Source organism: Trachurus trachurus (genome assembly GCF_905171665.1).
Source record: "Trachurus trachurus genome assembly, chromosome: 2".
Classification (NCBI taxonomy): domain Eukaryota; kingdom Metazoa; phylum Chordata; class Actinopteri; order Carangiformes; family Carangidae; genus Trachurus; species Trachurus trachurus.
Window position 1 is genome coordinate 15,283,039 of NC_139914.1, and position 26,616 is coordinate 15,309,654.

The 26,616-nt window shown below is 40.8% G+C and overlaps 1 protein-coding gene across 1 annotated transcript in view; it reads left to right on the forward strand.

Annotated features, from left to right (window-relative positions):
* Positions 1-23,470, forward strand: part of LOC310999082 (dystrophin-like) — a gene marked incomplete at its 3' end in the record, with an annotated part of 346,130 nt that extends 322,660 nt beyond the window's left edge. Inside the window, exons 56-66 of the mRNA XM_083989398.1 lie at positions 358-475; positions 802-1,013; positions 1,844-1,998; positions 3,194-3,383; positions 10,235-10,407; positions 11,034-11,190; positions 12,006-12,117; positions 15,620-15,888; positions 16,520-16,666; positions 23,112-23,175; positions 23,406-23,470. Of these exons, the coding sequence (XP_083845524.1) occupies positions 358-475; positions 802-1,013; positions 1,844-1,998; positions 3,194-3,383; positions 10,235-10,407; positions 11,034-11,190; positions 12,006-12,117; positions 15,620-15,888; positions 16,520-16,666; positions 23,112-23,175; positions 23,406-23,470 (1,662 nt within the window). The remainder of the gene's footprint in view (positions 1-357; positions 476-801; positions 1,014-1,843; positions 1,999-3,193; positions 3,384-10,234; positions 10,408-11,033; positions 11,191-12,005; positions 12,118-15,619; positions 15,889-16,519; positions 16,667-23,111; positions 23,176-23,405) is intronic.
* Between the last annotated feature and the right edge of the window lie 3,146 nt (positions 23,471-26,616).

Sequence of the window (26,616 nt, forward strand, 5' to 3'; positions counted from 1 at the left end):
CCTTCCTTCATCTTCATGGGCAGAAAGCAGTGAACAATACTGACATTTTTAGAAATTGTGAGATTGATAAAAGTTTTATACCTGGAATTTAGTCGTCAAGCTGTATTGATGTTTGAATGGGATTCATAAGACTAAGCAGAGAGAAAATAATAAATAGAAAGAAAGAAAGAAAAAAGAACTTAAAAAAAAATCAGTTTTATTTGTGATGAAATGTAATTTCTAGAAAACAGAATTGGAATCCAATGCTTCCAATTCCAGTGAGTTACATTCCAATTAAGTGAACACATAATTATCACAAGGTCCAATTTACAGCCGAAGAGAAGAATGAATGAATGAATATTGATGGTGTGTTTTCAGGTTTCCCTGCAGGAGCTGGAGCAGCGGCGCCCCCTGCTGGAGAGACAGGTCACTGCAGCCCAGAACCTGAAGAACAAGAGCAGCAACCAGGACACCCGCAACGCCATCACTGAACGCAGTACGTCGCAAAGTCAAATACAGACATTCAAAGCACTGAGACCAATGAAATGTGTTTATCTGCATCATATTTAATCATAATGATCTGAAATTCAGTTAAGTTCAATTCAATTTATATGACTTGATTTAACTTGATTAGTGGGGAATAACAATCTGCACTGGTTTTCCAAATGCTCACTGGACACAAAGACACTCTGTCCAATTCCTATAATAATTATAATCCATGTGTTTGTTCCTGAAACAACAACAAGTACCAAACACACACAGACATATTATACACACATTATGATTCTAAATGTGAAGACTTTTCCATCTGTGTGGTTGTAGTCGACAGGCTTCAGACCCACTGGGAGGACTCTCAGACCAAACTGTCGGACCGGACGAAGCAGCTTCACAACATGCTGCAGGACTCCACCGATTGGCTGGACGCGAGGAAAGTGACAGATCACCACATCCAGCTGGCCAATGAGAGGATCGAGTCCTGGGACGAGATCACGTACACGGTGGAGCAGCTGAAGAAACTAAACGCTGAAATGAAGGTGGGACTTGACTTTACCTTCACATCTACACACTAAAAACAGTTGGGTTAAAAAATAACCCAATTTTAACCCAACTGCTGGTTCAAATAAAGACGAATCCCTTTTTGGGTTATTTTAACCCAACAGGTTGGGTTATTCTTTTTTGACCCAACTCTTAGGTTGAATATTCAACCCAAGAGTTGGGTTATGCTAACTACAACGATGGGTTATTTTTAACCCAACTATTGGGTCGTGTATAAAGCGCTTGTTCGACCCAATATATTCACAGGTAGCTGTGGTGGCGGGCGGAGACACACAGAATTGCCCAACCCTTAACCCAACAAATGGGTTACTCACTGAAAAATAACCCAATTACTTGAACAATATATTGAATATTCAACCCAAGAGTTGGGTTATGCTAACTACAACGTTGGGTTATTTTTAACAACTTTAAACAACTATTGGGTCGTGTATAAAGCACTTAAAAATCACCCAATGTTGTAGTGCGTGGACAGCTTTTTTCAAATGAACCGGCCGGTTAAGTCACAGAATTACCCAATCCTTAACCCAACAAATGGGTTACTCACTGAAAAACAACCCAATTACTTGAACAACCCAGGAATTGGGTTAAATTCATGGCCCTATAACACTGAAAATGGGTTACACTCTGGAAAAACAACCCAAAAATTTAACTCAACACCAATAACTCAGAAATTGGATTACAGAGATAACCCAACATTTTTTAGTGTGTAGAGACGACTCAACTCTTATTTTGAAGGTCACTGTGAACTTGGGGTCAGTTGTAGTTGTTGTGTCGTTCTGACCGTTAACGTCTCTTCTCGTCCCTGCAGCTGTTTGCTAAGGAGCTGCAGACGTGGCAGGGCCAGGTGGATAAAACCAACGCACACGCCGACAAACTGCTGACGCTGTACGCCCGCGACGACACACACAAGGTCTCACACGTCAACAACGACATGACGGCCACATGGACGCACATCAGCAAACGGTAACGACACACACACTTAGAAATATGAATTCAAAGGCTGTTGATCCATTAAAAAGTTAGGTAACTATTTATAATAACTACACACTATTAAGCATTAGTTAAGCATTATTAAATACTGAATTCTTAATTTATAAAGCATGAATATTCATTAGTATGTAGTTTATAAACACAGTTATTGCTTAACCCTATGAATAAAACATTTTAACTGTGTTTATAAACTACATGCTAATGAGTATTCATGTTATAAATGATGAATTCAGTATTTAATGCTTAATAATGTGTACTTATTATAAAGTATTACCAAAAATGATTCAAGTACATCCAAATTCAAATTTTATGGTTTAATATTGCTTAAATTTTTTTTAACTTTTCTCTTTTAAACAAGTGATTTCCACTTTCTGTTTAAGTAATAATAAAAGAATCAGAAAGAAATCAGAAAAGAATCCATAAATGTTCAGATTTGAATTTCAAAACCATCAGGGCCTTTGAAATGATTCTTTTAGATGGCAATCATCTATTATATACGACGGAGTATTAGGACCACATTGACAAATAAAAAAATCACAAACTTAGAGAATAAAATCGTAAATTTACGACTTTATTCTCGTAAATTTATGACTTTATTCTCGAAGTCTGTGTTTTTCTCAATGTGGCCCTAATACTCCGTCAGAATTATAAGCCCTAATATGAATGATATTGATAACAAAAAATGTGCTCCATGTTCAGTTAAAAAAAAAAGAATTTCAAAAAACAGAGAAAGAAAGAGCAAGTTGATGACTTTTTGAATGAAAAGTAGCTTGCAAGTGCTAAAATGTCACAATTACATTCATGTGAATAGATTTTACTTTTTAAATTTTTTTTATTTATAACATAGCCTACCTTGCACAATGCATATTTCTTTACTTTGTTTAAATTATTTGTTAGGTCAAGGTGAGGTCATGCAATAAGCCTTTCGGGTTTCGTATCTTCCTCCCTATTGACAGAGATCAGTAAATGTATTTATTCTATTTCATATGTGCAAATAAAGTCTAAGTCTAAAGTCTTATTTGGGAAGCAGGTTCTACAGAAATGATAAATGTAAATTTTCGCTGGATGTATTGAAAATATTGTGAAGAGACTTTCAGAATAGCAGAACAGAACATTTTGAATAAAGATGCTTGACCCAGCGTCTTGTCCCGTGTCTTTGTCTCCTCAGCATCTCAGACAGGGAAGCAGCTCTAGAAGCTGCTCTGAAGCTGCTGCAACATTTCTACCTCGACCTGGAGAAGTTCCTCAACTGGCTGACGGAGGCTGAGACCACCTGCACCGTGCTGGTCGACGCCACCACCAAGGAGCGGCTGCAGGAGCAGCCTGATGCAGCCAGGAACCTGCTGGCACAGTGGACGGTACGGCAACACACCCAGGGCCGGTGGCCGCTGGCATAAACCCTCTATGTGGTCGTTTAGGGCCACAGCCGTTAGGTGGGGGGGGGGGGGGGGCCCCATGATCAGAAAGGTACCGGGGTTCATCAAGTCATTTAAACATCCTGAGGTCTGCACGTGCAGCTATGAGCTTTATATGTAATGTGAAGTCAATATTCAGCTTCTTTTATCTCACATTTGAGACATTTGGTGAAAATAGAACGGCAGAATGACAACATTTGTGCTCAAAAAGCAATCTGACAAAATGTCATTTTAGACTTGTTTTCTACACGTATCTATTACTGTATTCATATCCTATTTCAAGCACCAAAACAGTTCATTCTCATGACTGAAGGAGTGTTTTCACAAGGGATTTGAAATGATTTCTTTCTACAGTGTTCTAGGACAAACTGGCCTCAGTGTGCTTACAGCGGAGGTTCTAATATTTAGACAGAAAACACTTGAGTATTCGATTATTTCCATTGTTTACGTTATTATTTCCTCTAGGTAGCGGTTGTTAGCTAGAGTTAACGTTAGCTTGCTAGCTAAAATGGACGTGATAAAGTTGTTGTTGTTTATTGGCTGTCAGCTGTATTGGCCTTACATCGCCACCTATTGCTGTGGCATATGTATTACACGTACATTGCATCACTTGGTAGCGGATTTTACGGTTGCGTGTGTTTTACGGAGTATTGTTATTACACCACTCGTGTGGACGCAGAATTTTATTTAAAGCAGAAGTAAGCGATATTTTTGTGTTAATCTAAGTCTTAAATAGTTGTATCTTCCGACAGCAATCACTTCTATAGAGTGTTTGGTCTGAAACACGGGTCTGTCAGTCACTCTGCTCTGCTCTGAGCCCAGGAGAAAACTTTCCTTGTATCCTACAACCTTTATCCAATGAGGAGAGAGAACGGCATAAAGGGGCAGTCCTCTCTGTGTGTGCAGCCAAGGGATGCGCCTGAATGTGGTGACGTAGGGACGAGGACCAATAGATCCATGACGAGGGCGGGGGCTGCTAACTCCATCGGCTGACAAGACGTTATGGTGCGTTCAAGGCAACTCGTAACTCGTGTTTTTCCGACCTGTGAAGTGGTACCAGTTCGATCTGGTACGAGTTCACGGGTCAGAAGTTACGAGTGGCCGTTATAGTGACTTTCACCGGTAAAACAGGTCGGAGAAACACGAGTGGGTTGCCTGGAACGCTACAAAGTCGTAAGTCGTGACTTGAAGCTGTAATTTACGGTTTCAAAAGCCTGCCTGGAACGCAGCATTAGCCAAAACCACCGGATCGCTTACTTCTGCTTTAACAAAACTTTGGTTTCACAAATATCCGTGTTGGTGTGGACGAGGCCTGAGACCTTCTTCTTCTTCCTGACTCTGCCTCGGTTGGTATGACTGGAATCTGGGTAGAGAAGAGAGATCTCATTGGTCCACAGCTGTTCCATGGACAAAATGCAAAATCCCACCACTGCATTGTGGGTGTTGAAGGGAAGGCTCTGTTCTGAGAGAGAACATATTCTGACCCTCAGCCTTCACCCTGCACCCACACACTCTTTCTGGTGCAGTGGCACACACACACACACACACACACACACACACACACACACACGTTTTAGGAAAAAAGCACAAATGGAGCATTTTGGAAAATTTCAAACGCACACTGTTGCGAATTCAGCCGCGGTGCACACTTCCTTTCCACGCACACACACACACACACGCAGCTCCGTCAGTACAACAGCAGCACTGTAGCTGCGCTAAGATAATCTGCTGTGTCCAATTATAATGGCAGAGGGCAGCGCGGCAGCAGACACACACAGGCTCAGGCTACAGCGTCGCGCACTGATAACAGTTAATTGGAAAATGAGCACACTCATCATCTCATGCACCAAAGTCTCTCTCCCTCTTTCCTCCCTCTCTTCCTCTACCTCCTTTTTCTTTCTTTCTTTTTTCCTCACCCTCTATCTTTCAAACTAACTCCATCTCTTCATCTCTAAATCTCTCTCTCTCTTTGCCGCGCGCACACAAACATGTAAAGAGAGGGCGTTTTTATGAAGTTACACCGGGACGTAGGACTGGATGATGATGGAGATGATGATGATGCCTCTTCTTCGTCTTCTCACCGTCTAACTATTGGATAGCAGAGTAAAGTCCGGAAGATGCTACGCAGGAAGGTCTACCACGTCCAGGTTGGGAAAGAAAACCGAGCGATTTTCTCTTGTGTATATGTGACGATCAAATCTAAGTCAAACGATTACTAACATTTAAGAAAATAGTAGTTCAAATACAACTTACTGCTCTTGTTTCTTTTAATTTTTTTTTTTAAATATTGAAATATTTAGCTGTTTTTTTTAACTCAGCATGTCACTGTTTAGTATTTCCATACGACAGAATGTCTAAATCTGAGCTGATTCCACTCCTTAATCCTCAAAAAAAGACATTTCTGCAAGTTCGTTTTTTTTAAAGGGATACGCCAACATTTTTTTTCGTGTCTTGCCTCACTCCCGAGTCCATGACCAGCAGATAGACACCATCCTTTCCACTGTGCGTGCAGTAACAAGGGAGATAGAGCCGTATCGCCGTAATTAGCTTAGCTCAAACACTGGAAGTGTATGGGTAGTGTTAGCCTGCCTCCACCTAAAGTCGCTAATTAGCTTAGCTCAAACACTGGAAGTGTATGGGTAGTGTTAGCCTGCCTCCTACCTGAGCTGAAATCAGCAGTCAGAAGCTGATTTCATTTTAGCTCTAAACTCTGTAAATATATCACTTTATCAACATTTCAAACATGTTTAGGTGAGAAAGTAGCCGTTTAGATCAGCAGTGTGTCGTTAATTTGTCTAAATACCAGCTGTTTACAATTTTGTTCCACGAATTTTGCGCTACTCAAGCTAGCCGTTGTGACCAACGCACTTCCAGTTACTTTCACAAAATAAAACACCCGTTGCCCTTTACATACAGAAAACCATGAGGATAGAATTTGTGCTTTTACTTTGAAACAGGAAGCTAACCTACCCTCGATGTAGCTAGCTTGAACCAAAATAAAGCGTCTTTGCTTGAACCCTCCGTTTTGACCGATCTGGTCCCGTTAGCGGCATTTGACCGCTCAAGATGCCTTACCGGAGAGTTTTGTAGCTCTGAGACCAAGATCGGTCCGTTTAGAGTTGCTGAAGAGTTTCTCTGATGACTTTAGGTGGAAGCAGGCTAACACTACCCATACACTTCCAGTGTTTGAGCTAAGCTAATTAGCTACTTTAGGTGGAGGCAGGCTAACACTACCCATACACTTCCAGTGTTTGAGCTAAGCTAATTAGCGACTTTAGGTGGAGGCAGGCTAACACTACCCATACACTTCCAGTGTTTGAGCTAAGCTAATTAGTGACTTTAGGTGGAGGCAGGCTAACACTACCCATACACTTCCAGTGTTTGAGCTAAGCTAATTAGCGACTTTAGGTGGAGGCAGGCTAACACTACCCATACACTTCCAGTGTTTGAGCTAAGCTAATTACGGCGATACGGCTCTATCTCCCTTGTTACTGCACGCACAGTGGAAAGGATGGTGTCTATCTGCTGGTCATGGACTCAGGAGTGAGGCAAGACGCAAAAAAAAATGTTGGCATATCCCTTTAAAAATGTGATAAAACCACCAACAAACAAGACATAAATTGACATTAAAGACGTCAAAGGGCTCAAACTGCAGAGAACATTAAGATTACAGTGCAAATAAGCTTGTAAAGCCACCTCCATCTGTACAATCCTTCACTCCACCTTCAATATCTTCACTGTTTGCTATTTGTTCTATTCTTATCTCCGTCCTCTTCTTTGCTGCAGTGACCCAATTTTCCTCTCAGGTGTCATTAAAATTTCATGTCGTCTAATTTATCATGAAACTTCCAGCGGGTGGAACTTTCTGTAACTGTGGTTTCCACAGTTTTCAAGGTTTTACTCCAAACGAACACATTAAGGGACGAATTAAACAGCACTGAAGATTGATTGGGTGTTTAGCGTTGATGTTAGTGCTACTTAAAGGACAAACTGAGAAGTTTGAAACTGGACAAGAATTGTTATTCACATAACTCATCCTATAAGCATTATTAAGAACACATGGAAGATGTTGGATTCTCAATGTCTTAAAGTTTGATTAAAAATGTGATACATTATATAGAACATACAGCATTGTTATTACAAGATGACAGATCAGTTATAAAACACTGGGTTGCCAGGTTGGGGAAAATCTTTCTGCAGTATCTTGGATTTCCTATGAAAATGTCCTTTTAAAGGGATACGCCAAACTTTTTTTTTCCGTGTCTTGCCTCACTCCTGAGTCCATGACCAGCAGATAGACACCATCCTTTCCACTGTGCGTGCAGTAACAAGGGAGATAGAGCCGTATCGCCGTAATTAGCTTAGCTCAAACACTGGAAGTGTATGGGTAGTGTTAGCCTGCCTCCTACCTGAGCTGAAATCAGCAGTCAGAAGCTGATTTCATTTTAGCTCTAAACTCTGTAAATATATCACTTTATCAACATTTCAAACATGTTTAGGTGAGAAAGTAGCCGTTTAGATCAGCAGTGTGTCGTTAATTTGTCTAAATACCAGCTGTTTACTATTTTGTTCGGACGAATTCGGCGCTACTCAAGCTAGCTGTTGTGACCAACGCACTTCCGGTTACTTTGACAGAATAAAACACCCGTTGCCCTTTACATACAGAAAACCATGAGGATAGAATTTGTGCTTTTACTTTGAAATAGGAAGCTAACCTACCCTCGATGTAGCTAGCTTGAACCAAAATAAAAGCGTCTTTGCTTGAACCCTCCGTTTTGACCGATCTCGATCTCTCGATATTTGAATTATTCCATAAAACTAAGTTAGGTTAAATAAGACTTGTTATTTTACTGAAGGTAAGTAACTAGTGGAGAGCTATAGGCCCATCACATCACATCATATGTTGCTACTGCAGTTGTCACCTTCTATTGGTCTTCATCTTCGTCCTCTTATTGTTTTCTATCATCTTTTACTCCTCGGCTGATATTCTCCTACTTTCTTTATTTGTTTAGTTCCCCAGTTTTTTTAATCTCTCTGCATCGTTTTTTTTTCCTTTTATGACTTTCACTGTCATATATATCTTACAAATGTTTTATTTGTCCCTTATCTTATTTTGTCTCACAGTCTTATTCAGGTGCTCTTATCTGTTCTTACAGCCTTACTTTTCATGCCATCACTTGTTCCAACTCTTCTTTATCTCTTCTTATCTTGTATTTTATTGTTTTTATCTAGTTTAACTGCATCATATTCTGGTTCCTCCTGGCTTCTCATATCGCCTGTGTTGCTGGGGCTTTTTATAGTTTCTGCTTTGTTTTCTTTAGTTCCTATTTGTTAAAGCACTTTGTTAACTCTTGTTTTTAAAGCTGCTAAATAAAGTTATTGAACTGTTTTGTTTTCCCACAATTCTTGATTGGGAAATGTTCAAGAACTTCACAAAGATAGTTTCTTCCCCTGTCAATCATCCTCTCAGCAGCATTAAGAGTTTAGTAATGGAGTAACGGTGTGTTGAGGCTACAGTCCTCGTGCAGGCGGCCCCGGTTCGAATCCCGCATCAGGCGACTCTTTCCTGCATGTCGTTCCTCTTCTCTCTGCCTCCCTATTTCCTCTCTCTCTCTCGACTGTACTATCAGATAAAGGCATCAAAAGCCCAAAAATATGCTTAAAGGGTTACCACGTTTTGGATCCCAATGACACATTTTGATATTTGGTTGTTACAGACAGTTCCATCCATAATGCATTAATCCTGCATCATTTCATTATGATATGAGTGAGTAAATCACTGTCTCAGCTCCTGATCCATTTCCTGAGGACTTGCCATTGTTGTGTATTAGGGCTGTCAGAGTTAACGCGTTAATCGCAATGCGATTAATTTTAAAAAAATAACGCGTTACATTTATTTAATCGCGGCCCATTTTGTCCTCTGTCTGCTGGACTGGAGGACTGAGTGTGGGACCTCCAGTCCAGTAGGTGGCGGTAAGGCACCTTCAAGTTGGATGCCAACCGCCAGCCCCGAGACCAAGAAGAAGAAGAATGAGAGCGGCTGTTTACAGTCTATGGGATGTACTCTGAGCAGTGTCAGAGTGTTGCCGACTTTCTCTTGTCAAAAGCGACTAGCGACAAATCTAACGACTTTTCCCGGTGGTGTTTGTGTTTGTTCTGGTTTGAAGACTCCGACGTGAAAGAACGTATCACAGCTGTTTACAATGAGTAGATGGTGCTGCCTTAACTCCAACCGCTGCTGCTCGGTGGAGTTGCTGCTGCTACTTATGACTACACAAATATACACGTCTAACATATATGTATCCACAGCTCCATCCATTGATTTTTTGAGGCTTTGTTGTCAACAGATGCACATGGCCAGGCAGAGGTGTAGCAATTTAACGGGCAATTTCCACTGGATGCGATTCGTTTCAATTCTGTGCCAGTTTCATGCATCATGTGTTATGATTAGGTACTAGGCCTGCTAGGTCTGGTCTAAAAGTGGCCCTTAGTGGCCCTTAGCCTGTGGCTTGTGGCCCGTGGCTTGGACCCGTGGCCCTCAGCCCGTGGCTTGTGGCCCGTGGCTTGGACCCGTGGCCCTACCCGAGTCATTTGAATATCTAGTATTTTCAGCCCAGACTAGTGTGTCCGTTCTGGTTGGTCGACCCGGCCCGGCCTGTTTAGAACTCTTATACAATCATTTACTTAGACCAAAGAACAAACTGGTTAGATTTTGGTGGTCAAAGGTCAAAGGTCAAAGGTCAAAGGTCATGTTGACCAGCGTTCATAAAGTGTCTCTTATGTGTCACCACCAGGACCTCCAGGCAGAGATCGACAACCACACAGAGCTGTACCACTCTCTGGATGAAAATGGCCGGAGGATCATCAGCTCCCTGGACGACTCGGACGACTCGGCGCTGCTGCAGAAACGACTGGACAACATGAGTCAGCGCTGGAACGAGCTGCGCAACAAGACGCTCAGCATGAGGTGAGGACGGGACGGGACAGGAAGCTGCTGCTGAGCAAAGACACAGGAAGAAAAATAAAACCTGATCCATCAAAATGAGTCACCGTGACCCACATTTCAAAGTTGAGATTTTGGTATCAATGGAAAGATTAGAAAATAAGCTTTAAAATGATTCCCTAGTCAGAGTCATAGCTACATTTGATGGTTTTCTAGATGTGGCCATTTGAATTACGATCTCCTACTCTCTTATTCCGTTCTAAAACCTGAGAAAATTGCATTTAAAGTTTTGCCAGTGACTCTGGCATCTGTTCCTGTACCACGTGATTACACGCACCCTATACGGTCCCTTGTTGTCATAGAGGCACCATTCAATGACCGTCGGAAAGCGGAGAATCCCGTGATCCAGATGCAGTTAACAGCTCGTCTCTATCATAAACGGTTCAGGAGATATTTCATGTTTTGCACCGATGCAACGCTCATCTTCAGAGGGTTTTAAAGTTGCAAGTCGACTTTAATCATCATTTTCGTGCCTTTTCTCAATTATCTGGACTGTGAAACTTTGGGAGATTGTTTTTGAACGTCATTGCTTTGAAATTAGGGTAAAACATGTTTTTTGATTCTGTGGTTGTGGTTTCCATGGTTACCAGGGCCCACCTGGACTCGGAGATGGCCCCGTGGAAGAGGCTGCACATGTCGCTGCAGGAGCTGCTCAACTGGCTGAGAGGGAGGAGTCAGCAGCTGGAGAGGGAGCCGCCTGTAGGGGGCGACGTCCCCGCCGTGCAGGCACAGCTGGACACTCACCGAGTAGGAGCACACACACACACACACACACACACACACACACACATATATAACCTACACACACACACAAACAGAAACTGATTGTCTCTGCAGCATGTGGGCACCCTTCAGTCATTTACATATTTTGATTTGATTTTCTTTTAAGTTATACATGATGAATACACCTTTTTTTTTTAAATGTTAAAATGTATTTTTACTTAATGCTCTAAAAGAAAAATTGGCATGCTACCCTACCTTTAAAATGTAACAGCTTCATCATTATTTAAAGGTATAGTTCAACATTTTGGCAAGTTGGCCCATCACCATAATCCCTATAGTCATAGCAGTAGGTTCGTTACCTTTAATTGTCGGTGCAAGCTGTTTTTAGAACGGCGGAGCAGAGCCGTGAGCTGCTCAGAGCTACGCTACGGAGGCTCATTATGGGATTTCTTGGTTTCTCTCATCATCAAACTCATCAAATACACAATCCAACAACTCCACAACGCTCTGGTGGACAAGTTGTGAGCTGCACATTCACCACGCTATGAGATAATAACACAACGTTACCACACATGTCAACGTGCGGTGAGAGTCTGTGCCACATACTGTTTACCTGATATGAACTTGTTTTTGTCTCCCTTCTCTTTCTTTTATTTGTCTTTTAATGAAACTGAGTCTGCTAAACTGAATTGCCCCTTGGGGATAAATAAAGTTGTCTGAACTGAACTGAACTGAACTGAACACAGAGTTGTTTTAGAGGGAAATTCATGCAAAACCTCTGATGCACGTTGCCTTCAGGGACAGTTTTTCATCAAGCAGTCTCTGTATTTACCTCACAGGGCTTCAGAAGGGACCTGAGAGCCAAGGAACCAGTTGTGACCAAGTCCTTGGACGACGTCGGGGTCTTTCTGTCCGAACTGCCCCGAGACCCCCCATCACCTGAGCAGAAAGGTAAACCCCCCCCCACCCTGACCCTCCATTCCTTCAGGCCTTAACCCCCCCTGGGTTAGGGTCATTTACATCTGAGGAAGACTGTGCTGTTGAAATGTAAATGCAAGAAATAACTCTTCCATTTGTGATATATCCTACGGGAGCCTTGAAGGGCCAAACACAGCGACAAGTCACAAAAAATTCACCAAAAACACCACAAATATGAAAATGACAAATGCAAAAACAAACCATATGAAAAAGGTCACGGTCAAATCTCTCCAGATTTACTTGAAAAGATATAATATAATATTACCTAAAAATAGATGTTTGAAAACTGTGAAATAGAAACATTGTAAAAGTTCCCCATAGCCGCAGCTGTATGTGACTGAAAACATTAAAAACATACAGTATATTACAGGGAATTCATGGACCAAGAGGACCTCATATACTGTCCTATTGCAATAAAAGCATTAAAGGGATACGCCAACTTTTTTTTTTTCGTGTCTTGCCTCACTCCCGAGTCCATGACCAGCAGATAGACACCATCCTTTCCACTGTGCGTGCAGTAACAAGGGAGATAGAGCCGTATCGCCCGTAATTAGCTTAGCTCAAACACTGGAAGTGTATGGGTAGTGTTAGCCTGCCTCCACCTAAAGTTGCTAATTAGCTTAGCTCAAACACTGGAAGTGTATGGGTAGTGTTAGCCTGCCTCCACCTAAAGTCATCAGAGAAACTCTTCAGCAACTCTAAATGGACCGATCTTCGTCTCAGAGCTACAAAACTCTCCGGTAAGGCATCTTGAGCGGTCAAATGCCGCTAACGGGACCAGATCGGTCAAAACGGAGGGTTCAAGCAAAGACGCTTTATTTTGGTTCAAGCTAGCTACATCGAGGGTAGGTTAGCTTCCTATTTCAAAGTAAAAGCACAAATTCTATCGTCATGGTTTTCTGTATGTAAAGGGCAACGGGTGTTTTATTTTGTGAAAGTAACCAGAAGTGTGTTGGTCACAACAGCTAGCTTGAGTAGCGCCAAATTTGTCCGAACAAAATAGTAAACAGCTGGTATTTAGACAAATTAACGACACACTGCTGATCTAAACGGCTACTTTCTCACCTAAACATGTTTGAAATGTTGATAAAGTGATATATTTACAGAGTTTAGAGCTAAAATGAAATCAGCTTCTGACTGCTGATTTCAGCTCAGGTAGGAGGCAGGCTAACACTACCCATACACTTCCAGTGTTTGAGCTAAGCTAATTAGCAACTTTAGGTGGAGGCAGGCTAACACTACCCATACACTTCCAGTGTTTGAGCTAAGCTAATTAGCGACTTTAGGTGGAGGCAGGCTAACACTACCCATACACTTCCAGTGTTTGAGCTAAGCTAATTACGGCGATACGGCTCTATCTCCTTTGTTACTGCACGCACAGTGGAAAGGATGGTGTCTATCTGCTGGTCATGGACTCGGGAGTGAGGCAAGACACGCAAAAAAAAATGTTGGCGTATCCCTTTAAAGAGGCTAAATATATAAAGTTTGGCTTCATACTGAGCGTTTCCTTCCAGGTCAAAAGACTGACGGTGTGTTGGTCCAATCAGCAGCAGGCGCCTGTTAACAAACCTTCAAGCGTCTTTTCAACACGTGGAGGTTAAACACATTCACAGACTCGTGGCAGCAGCCTGGTTACCTGGTTACCTGGTTACCTGGTTACCTGGTTACCTGGTGACCTGGTTACCTGGTTACCTGGTTACCTGGTGACCTGCGCTGCTAGAAAACAGCTGAACTTTAACTTTGGCTCATTAAACTCAGCGAGCTGCCAACTCAAACACACTCAGAGACAGAAGACAGAAAGAAAGCTGGTGAACTCCAGCTGCTAATCACCGCCACACTGAGAGAAACAAAACACCGTTTCCTCTTAGAAAGTCTCAGTTTGACCTTCAGACTGTGACATTTTGTTTTGTTTGGTTTAAATTCAGCTTTTGCTTTCCTCAAAGTGAGCCTCTATCGCCGCACAAACAAGCCTGAGTGCTTTGACATATAAGTTCCACTGTCTCTCAGGGGTTGGTCTCTGGTCTTTGGGCTTTGGTTTGGTCGCCATAAAAGAGGTAACAGGCGCTTAAATGAAAACGGACGTGTCTTAAACTACACCTGAGCTGATTTGGGATCGTGCGCACGTGGAAAATATGCAGCAGAGGACCACAGCAGGCCTTCAGATGAACCAAACGATGCTGGAGCGGCCTGACATTTGAAACGATGAAGCCTACGGTGCCTCGTTTAAAGGAAAAACAAGCACAAATAAACGCCCAAGTACAAATTATTTCTATCTCTGTCTATCTATCTAAAAGGAAGTCATTGAATGAACAAAAAAAAAAAATTTGATTTTGTCAATGAAAAAAAATCTTATTTCTGTTTGTACATTCATTTATTTCAGTGTTTCTGCATTTATTGAATGATATATTCATTTATTTATAAATATACCAAATTAGTGTATTTACACTAGTGTTGTCACAGTACCAACTTTTTGGTACCGGTATCAGTACCAACATGTTTTTCGATATTTTTCGATACTTTTCCAAATAAAAAGAGAACACAAAAAATGTCATTATTGACTTTATTTTAATAGAAAATCTTTCAATTTTCCATCTTGAAGTTTTATATTGAGTTGGTAAAACTTAAGTGTGTTGCAAATGTTACATAACAGATTTGGTTGGAATGCCCTTTAGTGGACGCAGGGCGTAATAATAAGCTGGTATAATGAGCTAAAAAAATAAAAAAAACACATTAAAAAATAGAATATAATTTGAATATTCCAATCAGATTTAGGGGGAAGATTGACGGCCCTAATACACTGGTTCTCAACATGGGGTCCGGGGACCCCGAGAGGTCCTTGAGAGGTTTGAAGGGGGTCCCCGATTCTTTCTTTAAATTTTACCACTTTTTTCTAGAAGTTTTTTTATTTTTTTATTTTACCACTTTTTCTAGTTTCTTTTTTACTTTTTTTGGAGAAATATTACCCCTATTTTTCTAGAAAATCTTTCCTTTTTTATTTTTAACATTTTTTACAAGAAATTTTACCACTTTTTTTTGAGAAAATTTTTACTTTTATTTTTATTTTTTACTTTTTTCGAGATTTGTTTTTACCACTTCTTCCTAGAAATGTTTAAATGTTTTTGGAGAAATTTTTTCCAGAAGTTTCTCTATGATATTTCCAAAAATTCACGCCATTGGCCCTAATTTAAATGTATAAAAAAGTAATGTTCTTCAGTCTCTGAACAAATATTCGTGTATTTCTGGTCTTTACTTCTAAATTTGGTCCAATGGGGGTCCGTGGTCTAATTTGTGTCAGTTTAGGGTCCTTGATGTACAAAAGGTTGAAAACCACTGCCCTATTAGATAATAATACAAGCAATAAAAACAATATTAGTAGCAGTGTAATTATGACCTAAAGTATTAAAACAGATGGTGGTGTCATCATTTTTTCAGGGTTTTTAGAGACTTATTTTTCCATCCATCACCCTTTTCCCAGGTATCAGCCCAGAGGAGCGGGCTCAGAACGTGGGGCGAGTCCTGAGGAAGGAAGCGGACGACGTGGTGAACGACTGGGACCGGCTGAACGTGGACGCGGCCGACTGGCAGAGGAGGCTGGAGCTGGGTCTGGACCGGCTGCTGGAGCTGCAGGACGCGGAGGAGCTGCTGGACGGGCAGCTGAGGCAGGCCCAGATGGTGAAGGAGGCCTGGGAACCGGTGGGAGACCTGCTCATCGACTCGCTGCCCGACCACATCGACAGAGTCAAGGTGGGTTTCTGTTGCACTGCAAAAACTCAAAGTCTTACCAAGAATATCTGTCTTATTTCTGGTCAAAACTAATCTCTTTCTACCTAAAATAAGTATATTTATATATAGTTATACATTAAAAAGCAGCTTGTTTTTAGACACGTTTTAACTTATTTAAAGTCTATTTTCACTTGAAATAAGTAGAAAAGTTTTTCTTTCTTATTACAAGCACAAAAAACTTCCTTTCACTGGCAGATTTTTCTACTTATTTCAAGTGAGAATTTGTTTGAAACAAGTGAAAATGATCTAAAAATAAGTTAATTTTTAGGTGATGAGTCTTATTTTAAGTGGAAAGAGATTAGTTTTGACTAGAAATGAGACATTTTGACAAGAAATAAGACAAATATTCCTGGAAAGATTTTGAGTTTTTGCAGTGTGATATTATCTTTGGATCTTTTTGGGACCTAATGGCATGGATCAAGTCTGGACCAGCGTAGAATTTGATTCTTTTCCATCTGCATTTGCATTTTGCATTGCCATAATCACTATAGGGATTATGGCAATGGGCCAATTTGCCAAAATGTTGAACTATCCCTTTAAGCCAGAAAATCATTTGACATTTCATTTGTGTGTGTCTGTTTGTGTTTAACAGGAGTTCCAGGAAGAGATTGCTCCGATTAAAGATGACGTAACTCACATGAACCACTTGGCGTCCACGTTTGGTCCGTCCAACATCCAGCTGTCGCCTAGCAACCTGGAGCGCATCGAGGACCTCAACACCCGTTGGAGGCTGCTCCAGGTACGAGCCGGTGCAAACACACACACACACACGCACAGGTGGAAAAGTCGATCCTGTGCAGTGTGCATGCATGTACAGAGGTAGAGATGAAAACCTGTCACATGTTTATTGAAGTGATAGTTCACCCAAAATCCAAATTTCGTGAGTGAAATTTGAATTTTGGGTGAACTATCCCTTTAACTCTTTGTTTGAGGATAAAAACATTTTACTGTCGTAATGCAAAGAGCCACATTATAGGGGGGGGGGGTGCATATACCTGAAGATGCATGAAAAAGGTGAGTAGCTAAACCCCTGTAGGGAGGTCTGGGGGCACTATCCCCCCCAGAAAATCTTTGTGATTTTAAAATGTGAGTGAAGCATTCTGGTGTAGGGGAGAGTGGGGTAAGATGAGCCAGTGGGTAAGTTGACCCACCCCTTGTTTCTAGGAAACTATAGGAAAAAGTTAGCATGTGACCAAATATTTGGGAGGCAGGCATCATTTCATAGAGTCTGTGAAGGTTAGAACCACGTGAGTAAAGTGGTTTAACATTTATGACCAAAAAATCATTTTTCACTCTCGAGAGTGAAGTTTCATAAGTTTCATGACCAAAAGAGATGATTGTACATGTGTTTTATACATGGGTTGTGGTATCTATGAGCTACAACATGAGGTAGTAAACCTAGCATGAAACTGCACCATTTTAGCTGTGAGAGCAATAAACCCAAGCTAAGGTAGCTGTGGGGTAAGTTGAGCCACCTATCCTATACACTTAGTGAATGTATTTTGGCTGTATATGTCCAAATGATTAAATCAAGATTCTGTATGTTTGTGATTACAGTAAGTATGTTGCTATAAACAGGAAAAGTTGTTTATAGTGAGGCCAAACTTTACTTTCAAAGAAAAATCTCTGGGATTCTTCCAAAGATGCCACGTAATCGCAAAACTCCCCAAATCTCAGTGAGTTGGTGGCTCAGCAGGAAGTCCCTGCAGTTTGTGTTCACCTGTAACCTGGACAGATGAAATATTAAGTAAAGGGGGAGGTAGGAGATGGATGGAAGGAAAGAAGGGGGGGTTGATCAATTTACCCCACTCCTATGGTCAACTTACCCCATTCATGGGGTAAGTTGAGTCACAAGACCACTTTTTTTGAACATGCTATATTTTAAAAACAGTTATATTTACACTCATTCTGTTAATTTGTAGGGATGCAAAACATCCTGAAATATATGCAGATGTGTTAGTTAGCAACAAAACTATAATTGTCTTGATGTAGTGATCCTGAATACAAAAAGTGGCTCAACTTACCCCACTCTCCCCTACTCTGAGAAGAGGGGGGGGGGTCTACTATGGTCAAGATTTACAAAACTGAAAGGTCGTCTTATGAATACTAAAGGAAAAGAAAAAAGAACAGAACATTTTAGAAAAGAACACTGTCCCTTTTTCGGCGGATTTTTGTGCTACTGCAGAACATTTTGTCAACTTGTAATATAAACATTTCTTAAGTGTATTAAAATGTGCTTTCTCAACTTCTAAAATTTGGATTTAAGGGGGCAGGACATTTATTTGAGGGGGCCCCTGCGTAGAGCCGTAGAGCCGGCCCCCTGCGTAGAGCCGTAGAGCCGCCCTGCTGTAACAACTTTAGTTTCCAGGTTAGTTAGCCATGCATGCTAATATGCTAATATGCTAATATGCTAACGTCACAGTTTAATTCGCTGCTGCTCCATCTGAGCCTGGCCTCCTCAGGCAGCACAGTTTGTGCCTCTATTGGTCTGAATAAATCCAGCGGCAGCCATGCTGGAAGTCAGACAGTGATGGTTACCGGGGGCGACAGGGAGAGCCAATCAGCTGCCAGAGAAAGCAGCTTAACGCCGCAGAGTCCCGGTCTGAGACGGGCTGCGGTGTCGCCACGGTGACAGGACCAGACGGCCGGTCTCTCTGAAGTTAGCACCTGACCAGATGCTTGTACACACACACACACACACACACACACACACACACACACACACACACACTACTCTACACACTAAAAAATGTTGGGTTATCTCTGGAACCCAATTTCTGAGTTATTGGTGTCGAGTTAAATTAAAATAAAGTTGTTTTTCCAGAGTGTAACCCATTTTCAGGGTTATAGGGCTATGAATTTAACCCAATTCCTGGGTTGTGTAAGTAATTGGGTTATTTTTCAGTGAGTAACCCATTTGTTGGGTTAAGGGTTGGGTAATTCTGTGACTTAACCGGCCGGTTCATTTGAAAAAAGCTGTCCGCGCACTACAACATTGGGTTATTTTTAACCCAGCTATTGGGTCGAGCAAGTGCTTTATACACGACCCAATAGTTGGGTTAAAAATAACCCAACATTGTAGTTAGCATAACCCAACTCTTGGGTTGAATATTCAAACCAAAAGTTGGGTCAAAAAGATTAACCCAACCCGTTGGGTTAAAATTAACCCAAAAAAGGGGTTCGTCCTTATTTGAACCAGCAGTTGGGTTAAAATTGGGTTATTTTTTAACCCAACTGTTTTGAGTGTGTAGTAACTCTAGTGTTGATGTAAATCTGCAGTTCATTCATGCTGAATCTTATTTTTTAATATCGGTTTCACAGTTTACAAGCTATTTGTCCTTGTTGAGTTATTATGAAGTGTTTTTAACTTTTTCCCTTAGAAATGTCCTTTTCTCTTCATTAGGTTTATTTTCTTCAGCATTTACCTAGTTGGCTAAACAGAGTCATATATATCTGCGCCTGCTGGGCTTTAGGGCAGCAGCTTTTCTGTCCATGTGCCCAGGAGCCCTGGAGCTGCTGCATTAAGTGGCTTTAGCTCCAAGTGTCGTTCTCCAGAGCAGTGACATCCGTTGGTAGAGTGGGGGAGCTACAGGCTTGTGAAAGTCTTTGAGACATTAGTTTGTCTTGGGACAGCCTGTGTCCAGAGCTAGGGCCTTGTGGTAAAGGTAGTATGGTGAGATTTGTGTGACTACATGGTCAACACCTGCTGGGTTTTGTTGTGTGAACATGGCTGCAGGCCACCGGGAAAACACAACATTTTAACAATACCCCCGTAGCACAAAAAACTTGCTTTCACTGGCAGATTTTTCTACTTATTTCAAGTGAGAATTTGTTTGAAAGAAGTGAAAATGATCTAAAAACAAGTTCATTTTTAGGTGATGAGTCTTATTTTAAGAGGAAAGAGTTTAGTTTTGACTAGAAATGAGACATTTGGACAAGAAATAAGACAAATATTCTTGGAAAGATGTAGAGTTTTTACAGTGTGATATTATCTTTGGATCTTTTTGGGACCTAATGGCATGGATCAAGTCTGGAACAGCGTAGAATTTGATTCTTTTCCATCTGCGTTTGCATTTTAAAGGGATAGTTCAACATTTAGTCAAACTGGCCCATCACCATAATCCCTATAGTCATAGCAGTAGGTTCGTTACCTTTAATTGTCGGTGCAAGCTGTTTTTAGAACGGTGGAGCAGAGCCGTGAGCTGCTCAGAGCTACGCTACGGAGGCTCATTATGGGATTTCTTGGTTTCCCTCATCAAACTCATCAAATACACAATCCAGTCTCAATACCTGGGAATGTTGGTTCTCCATCTCTGACACCATTACAGTCAATGTTCATGAGCGAACCCTTGGACACTTGACCTTTCATACGCCTTTCATACCTTTAATACCTGGGTGTGGGCCCTTAGAGAGAGGTATAGTGTCTGTGTAGCTGATGTCAGTCTGGCCCTCTGCGTTGTGTTTCTCGGTACAGAATGCCCCAGGTGGGGTTCAAACCCTGGTCTTGGCTCTTGGCTCAATGATCACTTGGCAGTCTGGTTTGCACCAAGGGTACCATTCAAACAAAGAGTATGTAAGACTATCTTTTCCTCTAAGGAACACATATGTAAAGACCTCTGGACTTCTGGTTTACCTCCAAAGTCGTCAGTAGGAGTAAATTGAAGCCTGTTGCTTTAGTCGTCCACTGACGCTACGTCCTTCATGCTGCTCCAAGACACAAGCAGTGGAAACCAGCGCCTGGTTGGGACAGAAAATGACCATTTAACTGCCAGTTTGTGAAGTCAGTTTCCATTGCAGGTGGTTTATTGGGAGTGACGTGTTTGCTCAGGAATGCTGGCGTTGCTTTTAATGTCAGGGTGGTGCATATGTAAAACATGAGTACAACAGAAACATGTGTTTTTCTGTCCATGTTTCTGGCTTCAGTCAGTTTAGGGAAGTGGTCGTGCTTCTGTTGTGTAGCTACTTGGTCGCACCTTCACAACCAGGTCACTTCAGTCGACACGGAGGGAAAGTGGTGCGACCATTTTCTCCTCAACAATCCCACTTCCTCTTGTTTTTACAACTCCTGTCAGGTTACCTTGGGGACAGGGAAGAACAGCTCAGGCAGGAATGGATTGGGTGAGGTGGAGTCAAAGGTAACTTCATCCTTTAGTTTCAGGCCTGGTCATCTCTATAGCATCTTCATCCTCGCCTGTTCTTCATCTCATACATCGTGTTTGAAAGGTCAATCAACCAAACACACAAACACACTCCCTCAGCTCAAAGACTTCTAGCAGAGAAGTTTAAGTCATTCACATTCTTAACTTCCTGGAACAAAAACGTGTCACTAATCAGCATCTCCATGGCAACGATGCCTGGGAACATTAGACATCTGAACACTGTGTCAGGAAGTAGACAATAACACTGTGGTTCCTGTGGGGATGTTACTGGTACCTCAATGCAACCAAGGATATGATTAGTTCAGGAGTTAGTCAGATGACAGGTCAAATAGCTTTTTGTGTGTGTGTCAATAGTTTCCTTATTGAGTTTTGTCAATATTGTACCATGAAGTATAAATGTGGTTTTAGGCTGCAACATTTAGAATTTTTTTTGTTTATAAACAAAACTCTGGAAGAATGAAGTCTATTAGTTGACCTTATTAATATCCTTTGATTTGGTTTATTGTCATGTTGGAAAATTCAACTAGTTAACTGGTTGTAAACCGTTCTCACTGTTAAGTGGTGCTGACCTAGTTATTGTCATTCTGATTTTGATTATTTTAGATTAGGAAAGGCAAGGCAAGGCATCTTTATTTCTATAGCAGCGCATTTCATACCAAGGCAACTCAATGTGCTTTACATAAAGACTAAACATGAAGAAAAGAAGCATAAAACAGAATAAAAACAAACAAAACACTAAAAACAGTTAAAAGCAAGAGCAAATAAAAGTAAAAGAAAAGAAAATAGATAAAGTTTTAAGTTCTCAACTATAAGCACGTGAAAAAAGTTGGGGCTGATCTCAGTTCTGCTGGTAGTTTGTTCCACTTGTGAGCAGCATCACAGCTAAATGCTGCTTCACCATGTCTGGTCTGAACTCTGAGCTCCACTATTTTAGATGAATGTATTTCCCATTGTAAAAGGTAAATGTATCAGGCACGAGCTGTTCCTTTAACTAAGATTCACATAGTTAAATAACTGTGGTCATGTGATCGTTCACCTGAAAGGGCTCGTAGCGTTTCTCTACCCAGGTCTTATTGTGTAGTAATAATGGCTGTTGTTCTTTATACACCCTGTATTAGTGTAACTGAAGACTTTACTAAAACCTAACAGCTATTCAATCAGCTCAGATATCACTTTCCTTCGTCGTAAGGCTCCTCGGCTCTGTGTATTTACACAGCTAATATTATTTTTGTGGTATTTCATGATGTAGTAATTTGACATACAGTAGGCTATATAATATTCTAAAAGCAGTACTACTCTAGATCAGTGTTTCTCAACGTGGGGTCCGGGGGGGGGGTCCTTCAGAGGGTTCAACGGGGTCCACAACTTTTTCTTGAAATTTTAATTTTTTTCTAGAATTGTTCAACTTTTTTTTGAGAGAGAGAGAATTCTTTTTTAGTTTTTGTTTTTAGAAACCACTTTTTCTAGATTTTGTTTTTTAACTTTTTTTTTCTAGAACATTTTTTACTTTTTTAAAAAAAACTTTTTTTTTGAGAATTGTACCACTTTTTTCCAGAAATGTCTCTATAATATTTCCAAAGATTCACACCATCGGCCTGAATTTGAATGTACAAAACTTTATTCAGTCTCTGAACAAATATTTGTGTATTTCTGGTGTTTACTTCAAAATGTTGTCCAATGGGTCCATGGTCTAATTTGTGTCAATTTAGGTCCTTGATGTAAAAAATAAAGTTTGAGAGCCACTGGTCTAGATAATAGCTATTTAAATTTGGGTTAGTGGCTGGTTGAGTCTATTTCCGCTCCTCCATTCCACCTCCTCAATCTACCCATTCATATGCATGTATGTATGTATATCTATCTATCTATCTATCTATCTATCTATCTATCTATCTATCTATCTATCTATCTATCTATCTATCTATCTATCTATCTATCTATCTATCTATATGTATGCATGTATATCCATCCATCCATCCATCCATCCATCCATCCATCTAAATGTTTTTCTCCATCTTCCTCGGTCAGATCTCCGTTGAGGAACATCTGAAGCAGCTGACGGACGCTCACAAGGACTTTGGCCTTTTGCACGGTGAGTACAAAGAAGCTCACACAGACAAACATATAGGCTACACACACATACAGAGAGAATGTCATTCTCAGGTTTTCTCAGTTGTTTTGAACATCATTTCCACGCCCGCATTAGAATTTCTCTTATATTTGGATGAACGTGGTAATTCCAGTGGTATTTCACTGACATTTTCTGTCCAAGATATTTCATTTATCGTGTTGTTGTGACTCCTTCTTTCTTTGTCTCTGCAGGATCAGTGGAGAGCCCCTTCGAGCAGGGCGTCTCCCCCAATAATGTGCCCTACTACATCAAGTAAGTACTGACCTGAGAGCTGTGGCTCAGCAGCTCCACTTCACTGCTGTTTATATGTCAAGACGACATGTAAATCTGAGCTGACAGATGAGTTCATTTAGCTGATACTCATTCTAGTGAGGCTGACAGATGATTGTCTCTGCTGCACTAACCCTTTAACAGAGTGTTTTGCATTGCAACTAAAAGCAAATTAAATATCCGACCTAAGAAAAGTGTCTTAAACTTTTTTTAAATTTTCATCATAAGGCTTCAATCCTACAAAAGGATAAAATCTGTAAAATCACAAAACAGCACTGTAGTTTTTAAAAAATCTTTTTCTAACAGGAGGAAATTTGTTGGGGACTAAATTTAGCAGCAGATTAGTCGACGCTCGTTCCTGTAATAAGTATTTGTGACAGCTACATGGTGTGTGGGACTGAGTTGGAATGAACTTGGTAATGAAGGAACGTGTCGCCCACTGCGGTAATGCTGCTCATTTATCTGCTTTCTGATATTTTTTGGACAAAACTCGAGTTGTTGGTTTGACTCTTGAAGATTCTGGGAGATTTTTGTTTTTTCACTCTTCAGTTGATAACAGGAAGAAGGAGTTTGGAAGGTGAGATGTGTTCGGGTGCTTCAACACCTGCCTTTTTTAGCCCAGTTAAACTGAACTGGGTGTGATTCATTTGGGCGTGAGAACAATAATTCAAACCAAAGCAACCGCACCAATACCCTATCAAGGGCGTCGTGTGTGCTGGTCCAGTGTGAATGAGTTCCAAATCCATTAGGCGACACTCGCAAAGTGAAGTTACAAATTTTAGTAAGACATTTCCAAAAAAACTTCTGCCCTCATGGCAGCCAAAACATGTGTTAAAGTGCCCTCTAGGAGCCAAAACGTGTGTTAAAGTGCCCTCTAGGAGCCAAAACGTTTGCTAAAGTGCCCTCTTCAGTGGCGAGGACGCGCTATATGTGCCCTTTTTTTTCCCTTTTCGCCCCTGCCCTTCAAAAAGTCTGTGCACGCCACTGCTGGTGGATACAGGCCTACCACCAAAGTGCTTGAATTATGTAGCAACGGTTGTGTAAAAGTTGTATCAAACAGAAACAGTGTCATAAAATGTAGAGAGAATAAATAAAGATTAACAATCTTCTTTGAGTATCATCTGGCAACATCATTCCCCAACATTTCAATTGAATATATTGGGGATTTGCTGTTAGCTGATAGCTTTTCTAGCATGACAACCAGCTTATCATAGCTAATGTTAGCTAACTACCATAATGTTGAGTTGCTGACTATAGCCTTGAAGCTAGCTAGCTTAGAGAGCTCATTTGATAAATTCTGTTGAAAAATAAAAAGGTATAGCCCTGACTGAGCAGCATTAGCATGTTTCCAGCTTTCTAACGTGTGTGGCTAATGCTATAGCTACCAAGGTGCCTGAATTTTGTGGCGACTCAGTGATGTGTAATATGAAACAGATTGTGGTATATAACGTAGAGAAAATAAAAACAGCCCAACTATTGTGTTTTATTTATTGTAGACTATAAGTTTGGAGTTTGCTGTAAGCTAATAGCTTTTCTGTGGTCTAGCTAGCATGACAGCTTATGAAAGCTAACACGAGCTACCATAACGCTGGCTAATGGCTTTCCTACACAACATTTACCAAGAACCACTATTCATTTTTCACAGCACAATAGCTATATATATATATATATATATATATAAATATAAAATAGCTTGTAGAGCTCAATAGAAAAACTAATCATAAGAGAAAACAGACTATGACTGACCAGCATTTCTCCAGCTTCCTGTGTGTTTTACTAGTTATAGTAGTTCAGTAACTAGCCTTGTGTGTCGCCTCAAGAGCAGTGAACCTAATTGTTCCACATTCTGACACAAGTATTACGCCTTCATCCTGTAAATCATTAACTGTGTTTCCACCAAAACCACCTGAAACATTTGGTTCTTTTTACAACGTTGCTTTGTTCCCACCACAACGTTTAACACAAATGAGTCTAATCTCAACTCAAACCTGACTTTAGTAACTTACTTTAGTAAAACAGACAACATGGAGGACGCTGCCTCTGGTTTCAGTATTCATTTGTATTGATATTTATTTATTCTTTTGGTATTGGTGTATTTATACAGATACTACCCAACAAATCACATACTTATCGAGCTTTATCCTCTCAGATTATCAGCAGTAGACATTAGATTTTCTGTCCAAGCCTGTAGAGCGTCATGAGGACCAGGAACAGGGCCGTTGTATTGGGGAGAAAGGTGATGATAACTCTAGGGGCCCAGCGCCTCAACATCTTTCCAAGAATATTTGTCTTATTTCTTGTCCAAATGTCTCATTTCTAGTCAAAACTAATCTCTTTCCACTTAAAATAAGACTCGTTACCTAAAAATGAACTTGTTTTTAGATACTTTTCACTTAAATTCACAATACATAGAAAAATCTGCCAGTGAAAACAAGTTTTTTGTGTTTGTAATAAGAAAGAAAAACTTGCTCCACTATCAGATTTTTCTACTTATTTCAAGTGAAAATCTGCTTGAAAGAAGTAAAAAGTGTCTAAAAACAAGCTGCTTTTAATGTGATGAGTCTTATTTTAAGTAGAATGAGATTTGTTTTGACTAGAAATAAGACAAATATTCTTGGTAAGATACTTGAGTTTTTGCAGTGTAATGCTGCATTAGCATCAAAACAAAGTAGACTAAATAAATAATGATAATACATACGTAGTCTAAGGAAAAAAAGAAGGAAAAGTTAGGGGGAGGGGCCCACTTTAGTATTCTTTAAGGGGCCCAGAATTCCTAGCAACGGCCCTGACCAGGAAATATATTTCAATTTAGAGCAAACGTAATGTTCATAAGGGAATGTTTTTAAGATATTAGATGAACCTTCACTTCCTGCTTCTTTAACCGGCGGCTTGCTGTGTTGTGACTAAACCACCCAATGAGAGAGACTGCATGTAGCCGGTGCGACGTGATTGGTTGTTTGACGTGGAGTTACGTGACGGCAAGTTGAAGGTAGAAACAGAAGTGACAGATTCTTCTCTCCACATGCAGAGAGAGAGCTGGACCCGACCTTTTCACCGAGACGCTGTGAGTGGCAGCTGACCACACACACACACACACACACACACACACACACACACACACACACACACACA